The sequence below is a fragment of the Coregonus lavaretus genome (genome assembly GCF_964263955.1).
Source record: "Coregonus lavaretus genome assembly, chromosome: 37".
Taxonomy (NCBI): Eukaryota; Metazoa; Chordata; class Actinopteri; order Salmoniformes; family Salmonidae; genus Coregonus; species Coregonus lavaretus.
Window position 1 is genome coordinate 29,558,656 of NC_140024.1, and position 10,876 is coordinate 29,569,531.

The 10,876-nt window shown below is 44.4% G+C and overlaps 1 protein-coding gene across 1 annotated transcript; it reads left to right on the forward strand.

The window, feature by feature from the left end:
- The first annotated feature begins 779 nt into the window (after positions 1–779).
- Positions 780–6,871, forward strand: LOC311111178 (eukaryotic translation initiation factor 3 subunit M). Its single transcript, XM_084153871.1, has 11 exons — positions 780–907; positions 2,039–2,171; positions 2,583–2,721; positions 2,956–3,079; positions 3,390–3,484; positions 4,044–4,127; positions 4,237–4,336; positions 4,546–4,627; positions 5,616–5,759; positions 5,879–5,939; positions 6,636–6,871. The coding sequence occupies exons 1-11, from the start codon at positions 866–868 to the stop codon at positions 6,757–6,759; spliced, it is 1,128 nt and encodes a 375-aa protein (XP_084009997.1). The 5' UTR covers positions 780–865; the 3' UTR covers positions 6,760–6,871.
- Positions 6,872–10,876: the final 4,005 nt, after the last annotated feature.

Here is a 10,876-nt window from a genome sequence, read left to right on the forward strand (position 1 = left end):
AGTGGCCTGCCACTGCTGCTGACAAAATCACCACATCCCACTTGATATACAGGCCCTGGTGCCATATCGCTGGGTCAGTGGCAGGGCTGTGTAAATGTGCTCCCCTCTGATGCTCACATTGTTTCCGGTGTCAACTCTGGGGGAAGTCATGGTGGTCTGAACAGGGAGGTAACTCAGCCAGATAACCTCCGTCCGAGGATCACCTCTACCACTGTAACTCTCAGCCAAGACATCCTGGGACTAGCCCTCCAGATGAGAGATTGATACCTGGATAAGAAGAGGAGAAAGGATAGCATGGACCATGGCAGTGGGTCTCGTTATCTTGTGAACCTGACCATACACTTTGAACCCTGTCTGTTCTTTTTGGAGCACTCAAACTGAGGTTATCCATTTCCAGCTGGTGCAGAAATCATTTAGCAAAAGAAACAGAATTATATGATTCCACTACCTGTTTCACACATTTAGTATCTCGGGAATCCTTATTGAAATCCTTCAATAAAACAGTGTTTATCAACGATATTGTATGACATTCTCAAAGAAACTGGTGGGGGGGGACAAAAACGAAATGGTTACATTGTATCATAATTACATAATTACATTATCAAACACTAATAAACATTACATTGTTTCCCAGTATGTTATAAATGTCATGTAGAGGTTTACCTGAGCATGTTTAGGCTACCTGAGCATTTTGTATAAAAAAATATGCGAACAGTCCAGTCCAACTGAATTATCACTACGGTCACTTTAACAGGATGACCCGGAAGTGCACCATGTTTGCCGGTAGTATGGCGTTTTCTTTTCCGGTGGCCTCAGTGGTAGTGCGAGCGTGGATTTGATCTAGGCTCACTAAAATAATTATAAAATGAGTGTCCCAGCATTTATCGACATAACCGAAGAGGACCAGGTACGATTGAAGTGTTTTAGCAGTAGTTTTATTTTATGGGCACACTCATGTCGATATGTAACGTTACGATAAAAAGGATGACATGCCAGATAACATGCTAACGTTAGCTATTTAATGAGTCAATGACTATGGTCAGTGCACTGGCTAGTTAGCCTAGCTAGCATGCTAATGTTACAGCTGGTTCCATTTTCATCTCCAGTAGCCAAAATGAATCTAAATATTCTCTTTGTAAACTGTATTAGCTATGTCCCCCGTGATTTGTATTCGCTTAATGCAACGTATTGCCAGCTGAGGCATTTGTTTTACACGTAACTAGGAGTGCGCGTTAGATAGCTAGCGAGCTAGTTGCAATCTACAACAACAATTTGTTTCACTGTTTCAAATCAAATTTTATTTGCCACATGCGCCGAATACAACAGGTGTAGACATTACAGTGAAATGCTTACTTACAAGCCCTTAACCGACAATGCAAAGTAAAACAAATTAAGAAAAGTGTTAAGCAAAAAACATAAACGCAAATAACTAAAGAGCAGCAGTAAAATAAAATAACAGTAGGGAGGCTATATATAGGGGGGTACAGGTGCAGAGTCAATGTGCGGGGGCACCGGCTAGTCGAGGTAATTGAGGTATTATGTACATGTGGGTACATTGTTTGCACCCAATGTAACGTTAGCTAGTTAACTAGCTAGCTGGTTAGAATAGTTTACATGCCTTGTATGAATACACGAGCTATCTGTAATGTATAGATTTACTGCCAGCTGTAAGGCTTGGAGAAGGAAAACACGTCATTGTGCAGCCTTAATCAAATGTACAATTTAAATATCTCAAGTATCAGCTGTTAAGTAGTGAATGTTTTGTTATTGGACTAATAAAGTGTCAACGCTGTGTCTGCAGTTTGTTTAATCTGGGGTGTATTCATTAGTCAGATTCCGTTGCAAAACGTTTTACAACGGAAACCGGTTACTCAAGGAACCAAACAGAAGGAAATGGGAAGGGACCCAATAGAAAACGTCGTTTTCGTAGCAAAACGTTTTACGTTTGGAGTGAACTGTTTCACAGACAAAACTGATTGCTACGGAATCCGACTAATGAATACACCCCTGTTCTCTTATTACGTGTTGTTGTTGACAGGCCTCCGAGCTCAGGGCCTACATAAAAGCCAAAGGAGCAGAGATCTCAGAGGAGAACTCGGAATGTGGTCTCCATGTGGACCTGGCTCAAATCATCGAGGCCTGTGACGTCTGCCTCAAGGACGACGATAAAGGTGAGTGACACCAGGGAAACTCTAACCTATAGCCACTGGCACTTCTAAAGGACTGCTCACATAGTTGACTTATCCATGTAGAGAATGCAAACATGCCCAAGGCATCTACAGATACACCTGTCTCTGTATGGTGTGTCAGCACACACATGAACTGTAAACTCTCCTCTTTCTCACTCTTGTCTTTCTGTCTGTCAGCCTCCTCCCCCTCCTCGTCTTTTTCCCTGAATTAATCTGCTGTTCCTCACTTGCTGTTTTTCTTTCTCTCTCTCTACCCATCCTGTCTTTTTCCTCATGGACCCCCACCTCTGTTTGTTTTTCTGTCTCCTCCTAAAAGTGGCTTGTATGAATGAGTCTTTAATCATGATGAATGGTATCATTGTGATTGATAGTTGTCTCTCTCTCTCTCTGTAGAAGTGGAGAGTGTGATGAACAGCATAGTGTCGCTGCTACTCATCCTGGAGGCAGAGAAACAGGAGGCCCTGATCGAGAGTCTTTGTGAGAAGCTGGTCAAGTCCCGAGAGGGAGAGAGGCCTTCCCTGAGGATGCAGCTGTAAGTCCACACACTCTTCTCTATCTCGGTTCTCTACTAGTCTTTCCTGACCTGTGAAGTATGCAGCCATCCACTCTAGATGCCTGGATCACTAGGACGTAGTTCATGGAATCAGCAACCGAAGATTTGGGTTTGTTTATGCACTGTGGAAGAAGTGGGACCCTTGTAAACACTAACCGTAACCCATGTCTTAATGATAAATTCAAACTAACTTGTATGGTTTTGGTTGTGTAGGCTGAGTAACCTGTTCCATGGCATGGATGAGACAGCCCCAGTGAGGTACACAGTCTACTGCAACCTCATCAAGGTAGCAACCACCTGCAACGCAATCGCTTTCATCCCCACGGACCTCGACCAGGTACGCCCACCGTGCACACTCGCCATACACTGACACTCTCACCGTGCACACTCGCCATACACTGTCACTCTCACCGTGCACACTCGCCATACACTGTCACTCTCACCGTGCACACTCGCCATACACTGTCACTCTCACTGTGCACACTCTATACACTCTAACTGTGCACACTGTTCTCACCGATGTGCACATCCAATGCGCTCAGACCACACTTTTCCACTCACATGTAAGGGCTCTGTGCAGGAACAAGACATTGTAGAGGAAGGATGATTGATGTTTCCATGGTTCTGCTTGTGTGTTTGTGGTTCAGGTGCGTAAGTGGATCACAGACTGGAACCTGAACACAGAGAAGAAACACACACTGCTAAGGCTGGTGTACGAGGCCCTGGTCGAATGTAAGAAGAGGTAACTAACTACACACAGTCTGGTACCTGGTGGCGTCATCGCACACAGTCTGGTACCTGGTGGCGTCATCGCACACAGTCTGGTACCTGGTGGCGTCATCGCACACAGTCTGGTACCTGGTGGCGTCATCGCACACAATCTGGTACCTGGTGGCGTCATCGCACACAGTCTGGTACCTGGTGGCGTCATCGCACACAGTCTGGTACCTGGTGGCGTCATCGCACACAGTCTGGTACCTGGTGGCGTCCTCATTTTCCATATTTTTCTAAAAGTAATTCCTCATTACAATGGGATATGTGTTGTGTATCTGCAATGTATTTTTCTTGAGCTGGACCTTGTGTCACTGAGTGTGTGTGTTGCTGTTTGACCTTGTGTCACTGAGTGTGTCTGAGTGTGTGTATTGCTGTTTGTCCTTGTGTCACTGGGTGTGAGTGTGTGTATTGCTGTTTGTCCTTGTGTCACTGAGTGTGTGTGTGTTGCTGTTTGACCTTGTGTCACTGAGTGTGTGTGTGTTGCTGTTTGTCCTTGTGTCACTGAGTGTGTGTGTTTTCCTCTACAGCGATGCTGCAGCTAAGGTGATGGTGGAGCTGCTGGGGAGTTACACAGAGGACAACGCCTCACAAGCACGTGTTGATGCCCACAGGTACACACATACACACCTCTACCCTACTGCAACCCATCATAACTACAAGATCTGACATATGACTGGCTGTCTTTGCTGTCACTCACCCCTCTGTCGTCCCTCCCCCCAGATGCATTGTGCGAGCCCTGAAAGACCCCAACACCTTCCTGTTGGACCACCTCCTGGCCCTCAAACCTGTCCGCTTCCTAGAGGGAGAACTCATCCATGATGTGAGTCCTGAACCCCAGCTCAGGGAACAGCTCATCCTAATGTTAACAAGGCAGTAACATTTTAACGCTGTTGTTGGCACTACAGAGGAGGATTTAATAGGTTCATATTAATCGATTCATAACAATGATGCCACATTATTACCTGATAGTTTTAACAGTGACTACATAGCCTTCCACGTCTCTCTCTCTCTGTTCTCCCTCGTTCCCAGCTCCTGACCATCTTTGTGAGTGCAAAGCTAGCTGCCTACGTGAAGTTTTACCAGAGCAACAAAGACTTTATCGATTCCCTCGGTGAGTGAACTCAAGACTCGATGGGGCTACCTTGCGGCTAGTGACCTGACTGCAGAGATCAAATGCACTGGACACACACACACACCCTGCCTAGCCTAAATCGCTGACCTCTGTGAATACAGTGTTGGAGTGTGTGTTTGTTTGTGTGTGTCAGCAGTGTGTCTCTGTCCACACACACACACACTGCTGAGAACATAGTGGTCCAATTAACATGGTTGGTCCTCCCACACAGGGCAGGTGGGGTTGGCTCTCACTGCAGACATCGTGGTGTTTGTGTTAATATGCCTAGTCACTAGTTACACACTGCTGGACACTTAGCCAAGGGAACCTCCCTGAGTCAAGTGGGATTGAGTGTGTTTGTGTGTTCATACTCCACCACAGAATGATTATTTCTTGGAGTTTCCCTCCGATGTTGCCCTGAGAGTTTGAACCTTAGTGAGTTACATTCTTAATCACCCAGCCAACTGACAATTGACTGTTGATTTGTTTGTTTAGGTTTTCCTAATGTGTATTCAGTAATTGTAGTTAACGATCTCATGATTAATGGTACCTAAGAGTTGGTGACCTGCTATTGATTGATTATCTATTTAATTGTCATGTCTTGTTATTCCTGTGTTTTAATAACTCTGTCCTCCTGTCCCCAGGTCTCAACCATGATGTTATTCCTGTCCCCAGGTGTCAATCATGACGTTATTCTTGTGTTTTAATAACTCTGTCCTCCTGTCCCCAGGTCTCAACCATGATGTTATTCCTGTCCCCAGGTGTCAACCATGATGTTATTCCTGTGTTTTAATAACTCTGTCCTCCTGTCCCCAGGTCTCAACCATGATGTTATTCCTGTCCCCAGGTGTCAAGCATGATGTTATTCCTGTGTTTTAATAACTCTGTCCTCCTGTCCCCAGGTCTCAACCATGATGTTATTCCTGTCCCCAGGTGTCAAGCATGATGTTATTCCTGTGTTTTAATAACTCTGTCCTCCTGTCCCCAGGTCTCAACCATGAGCAGAACATGGCTAAGATGCGTCTGCTGACGTTCATGGGCATGGCGGTGGAGTTTAAAGAGATCTCCTTTGACACCATGCAGCAGGAGCTGCAGATAGAAGAAGACCAAGTAGAAGCCTTCGTCATCGACGGTACCAACACCGCCTCCGATCCAATCTGACACACACACACACACACTATCTCTGTAATACTATACTCCCCTCTGACAGCTCTGTAATTCCCCTCTTCCTATCTCTTCTTTTGTCTGTAGCCGTTCGGACTAAGATGGTGTACTGCAAAATTGACCAGACACAGCGAAAAGTTGTTGTGAGGTAAGCCAGAACAGTCTTTTATTTTTTTTTACGTGGCATTGTAATGAAGTGTGTTCTGCGATGTTAGCGGCTGCGTTTGGCAGGCTAAAGCTGCGTCGTGTTCATTTAAGGCGCAATGTAGAAAAACATTTTTGCAACAGGAAACTAGTAGTCCCTCCCCTTTTCAGTCCTTTTTCTTCCGTTTGGTTTCGGATGAATACGACCCTGTACTAGAGACAGTCTCTTTACTGTGTAGCAATCAGGTCAAGGTTTCTGAGAACCTTCCTTCAGAGCTCCCAATTATACAAACATACAGTTTGTCTTTGTTCTTGTGTTGCTGTACAGAAATACTTTTTTCACCTGTGGATACTTATTTTTTGCCAGTTGAGTATAAATGCTATTGTTGATAGGTTTCCGTAAAGGAAATCTAGACATCTCTTTTTATTCTCTGCTACAAAGCAGGTTCCGTTTGACTCTGATCTGATTGGTGCTTACGTTTGGGGTATGTTCTATGTAGACCTATTAATCATAGGGTTTGGTTGTCTGTATGATAAGAGGAAAATGTCTCCCCTCGTGGCACTTCAGACGTATTTGGCACTACTTTGTCGGAGGGAGACTCAAAGCTCTGAGATTTCCAATGATACCTTTCAGGGTTGCCAGGTATGGCATTACGCTCCCCTTTCCCTGACTGTGTGTCTCCATCTCTGCCCCCATCAGCCACAGCACACACCGCACCTTCGGCAAGCAGCAGTGGCAGCAGCTCTACGACAGTCTCAGCTCCTGGAAGGGCAATCTGGCAACCGTGAAGACCAGCCTCCAGACCCTGTCCCCCTCTGCCTAAGATCTCCATCTCCAAAACCCTCTTTAAAATACTTCCCTCTATTATCGAACTCTGGTTGAATCTTCTGTCACCATTTTTATATTCACCCAATAAAAGACTAATTGAGATCTTCCATGGTTGTATTGCTTGTATTAATACCAGTTGTAAATCGTGTCTAGCTGTTTACAGGGGTAAGTGGTAGCGCAGAAGTTTCAGCATCACATGCTAACATCAGCTGTGACCGTGTTGTCCAGAGAAGCTGCCGTCTGTTGTGTTAATGTTGGCTCTTCACCTGGCGACCCGGAGCATCTGGCTCTAGTTAGACCCGGAGTGGCAATGTGAGATTCTGGCTCTAGTTAGACCCGGAGTGGCAATGTGAGATTCTGGCTCTAGTTAGACCCGGAGTGGCAATGTGAGATGGAGTGTGACTGGGGGCCTGTTACTGAGGGTGACATGGATCTCCTGATTAAGAACTTTATAGACCCTACTGTTATGAGCGCTCTCAACCTGACTCCTCAGCTGATGTCCGAGCAGTGTTCATTTCAGCGCTAGCGTTTAAGACTTTGGGGGAATGGTCTTACCTATTTTCCCTGGACTCCAACCCCATTCGATGCGTTGAACGGATGTGGGTGGAGCTATGTCTTCATAAGAGTGCTAATAAATAAAAAACCTAATAAAAGCTCTGACGAAGGACTTGAGGTCGATACGTAAAGCTTATTAAAGAGCAGGGATACTATCAAGAGCAGGGATACTATCAAGAGCAGTGTGCAGGTTTCTTCTATTTTCTCAATGGTCTCCCACCTCTGATACAAAGCAGACGAGGCCACCTTTGAATTTAAATGATTTCTCTCAACATTGAACAACATTTACTGTGATATTTGCGGTATGACGTGCCTTCTCTTTATCTGTGGCACTTCCACAGAAGACTAGCGACTGGCGTTGACCACATTCCATGCACTACCCTGGTCCATCTTACTTCATGCAAAATGTCAACAGGAAACGTTAAACACTTCAACAGCCCTGGACACTGTTGGAGAATTCTGAATGATAAAAGAGAAAATGTCCACAAAATACACTAATGAGCTGACCAGAATGGAATTCCACTCCCTCCTAATGCTGTAAGAGGACAAATGATTGGCTGTTACACTCTGTGTTAAAATGTCATCTCTAGCAGGATTCCAGAGCATTAGGTTATGAACTGTGCTGATGTATGTGTTGGATCAGGCATTAGATGTAAAAGGGTTCTCTCCAAGTTCTCTCCCTCAGGGACTGATGAAATGTAGTTGATGAAACACAGAAGTAGTGTCAAGTCAACTTCTTGCTAAAACACCACTGCTGTCATACTTTTGACAACAAATTGCAACATAACGTGCCTTTACATTGTAAGGAACTTTAGGGACTTTTTCAAAAATATGTAACATCCGTGCACATTTCATTTAGACAGCAGAAACGCAACGGTTATTTGTCAATCAAAACAAAGTTTATTCTGAAGAGAGCGTGAAGAAGGGAGCAACAGCATTTTTGCCAGTCTGCTGGGCAGAGCCAGAACCAACCGGCAACCTGTGTGTTAATGGTGATGTCACAGCTCTGGCCCAGCAGCGCCTGCAGAAGCTCAAGGCTCACTCCTATCCCAGAGTCCTCTGGGAGAAGCATCCCCTGGTCTTATCAGAGGGAGTAAATCACACAACACTTCCCCAGGAGCTCAACCTCATCATGGTCACCACCAGCAAGGTGGGCCACAGAGGAAGCAGATTTAGACTAATGTAGTGAGAGAGAGTTAGGTTTACTGAACACTGTCGAAGCCCCCATTAACCTGCCCCCAATCTCTCGCTGTCTGAGTCGGTCTCCATCTGTCTCTCTGTCTCTCCTGCTCTACCTCCGTTTCCCCCTCTCTTTCTCTCCCTCTCTCTGCTTTATGTGTGTATGTACTGACATGTATGTGTAACTGATAGATGAACACACACACACACACTACATGTTAATGTTTTAAATGTAACTTGTAAAGCCTTTTGTCTGTAGTGTATTTTTAGTTGTGTCGGACCCCACTAAGACTAGCTGTTGCTAATGGGGATCCAAATAAAATCTAAAAGATCTCACATTTTTCTTTCTCTCCCTCTCTCGCTTTCTCTCTCTGTTTCCCTTTCTCTCTGTTTCCCTTTCTCTCTCTCTCTCTCTTTCTCTTTCTTGAACTCTGTTTCTCCTCTATCTTCTCTCACCTTGGTGTTTTCTCCCCCCCATCTTAAATCTCTTTCTCTTTTCCCCTCTTTCTCACTCTCTGATTTGTCTCTCAGACCCTAAGTTACTGTTTCATGGATGGTGTGTCGTGAGATCTCCCAGTTGTAACTTTCACGTCATTCTCCAGTTGGTTTATTTGCTACATGTTTCATGACCCCTGTCTTATCACGGTTGGAAGCTGGTAGTTCCTCCACGCAGCTCAGTGCTAAAAGGCAAATGAGCTGATACTCCTATCGTAACCTGGATGGACCAGAAGATGTGTTGACCACAGTAAGGCTGAGTCGGCCTGGCTGATCATTTGTTATGTATCATACGCCTCTGGCTACTCACCATAAAACAGCTTGAAGGTGAATTTGATATCCTGTGTGCTATGTGAAAGGTGTGTACTCCACTAAATATGAACAGTATGCATATGGACAGCAGTGACTGTTAGTGTTATACCGTTCATTATGCCTTAAAGACATAATGTGCTATGGATGTGCGTAAGAAGTCAGACTCTCAACAGATCATGCTGACTTGGAATATTCCCACCGCTGAGAATATTATCACTTTTCCAGAGCATGGTACTCAATCATCACAGCCTTGCCTCAGAGTGCATGTTTAAAGCCTTTCTGTAATATCATCTAGCGTCACACACTAGATAAAGTCAGGAATTTCACTTTTGCATCAGCCTTTCATTCTCTGTATGAACATTCCTCAGAGCAAATCTAAAGCCCTGACAGTGTCCAGACACACAGCAGAGCACAGGACAGGAGAAGACATCCTATTAACTTTCAATTAGCACCATTTCTCTCTTTATGTATGTCTCTCTGTCTCTACATATCACTACCATATCACTACTTTACATAAATAGTGGCCTAGCACTCGTGATGGAGATAAACCTATTTACACAGAGTGGACAAGACAAACACCAGTGTAATGAGACTGACAGGAGTGTTGACCAGGCAGGAGCAGGCTATTTGCTCTGATAACACTAACACGTTACATCAGCCTTAGCAGAACCCTGAGTTGACACAGGATGTTTTGTTGACGTTTGTGATATGTTTGCAGCGTGTCTTGGGGGTTTGTGATACGTTTGCAGTGTGTCTTGGGGGTTGCTGTTGTGACAGGGATATTTTATGACAGAGTGTGGCACGGGGAAGGTTGTCTTATCAAGAACGCACACCTCTGCTCTTCTGTGGGCTGAGAGGAACATGAACCTGTGGGTTTTAACCTGGCTAATTCATACACTCACATTTAAAGCGCAGAGGCAGCATTGTGGACACCACAAAGAGCACTCTGGATAAAATGGTTAGCCATTTGGGGTGAAATATTACATGCAAGGGTTTTTTGCCCCATTAAAAGGTTGTTAAACTCGGCTATCCTAGTCAATCCCAGTAAATCTCAGGGATAAAGGTAAATTTGCTGAGACAGGTCACGCGGCAGGCAAATTAGGAATCCAGGCCATGAAGTCATGGTCTGCAAAAAGGAACAGGTCTTGTGGAAAACTGGTACACATCCATTAGATTCAGAGGGTACATATTTCTCTCTCCACAAAATGTCATTCAATGTTTAGTACCATATATGCCTCATTAATCTCCAGTTGAATGACCTCTGACCTCTCTTAGATATGGACTTAAAAAAAAATATATATATATATATATATATATATATATATTTCAACAAAAGTAAATTGAGAGTGGAAACGAAGACTTACAGTAGAATGTGATTTTATGTTTTGGCGTGATATTGCATGGTATTGTTAGCCATTATGACATCCATTAGTTCCCATACTTCCCTGATTGTGAAGTGCCTGTTTCGACAGTGGAGCATGAGTTGGCAAACCTCTTTCAATTTATAACATGCTTGTTTATTTGTTCTAAGCTAAATGTAGAGTAAACGTTTTTAAAGGCTCTTGAAAGTC

Excerpts from the sequence above, each read along its gene's own strand:
- LOC311111178 (XM_084153871.1), top strand. The coding sequence starts at position 866 with ATGAGTGTCCCAGCATTTATCGACATAACCGAAGAGGACCAG. Across the intron at positions 908-2,038 it reads ACATAACCGAAGAGGACCAG|GCCTCCGAGCTCAGGGCCTA; the intron begins GTACGATTGAAG and ends TGTTGTTGACAG. Across the intron at positions 3,485-4,043 it reads CTGGTCGAATGTAAGAAGAG|CGATGCTGCAGCTAAGGTGA; the intron begins GTAACTAACTAC and ends TTTCCTCTACAG.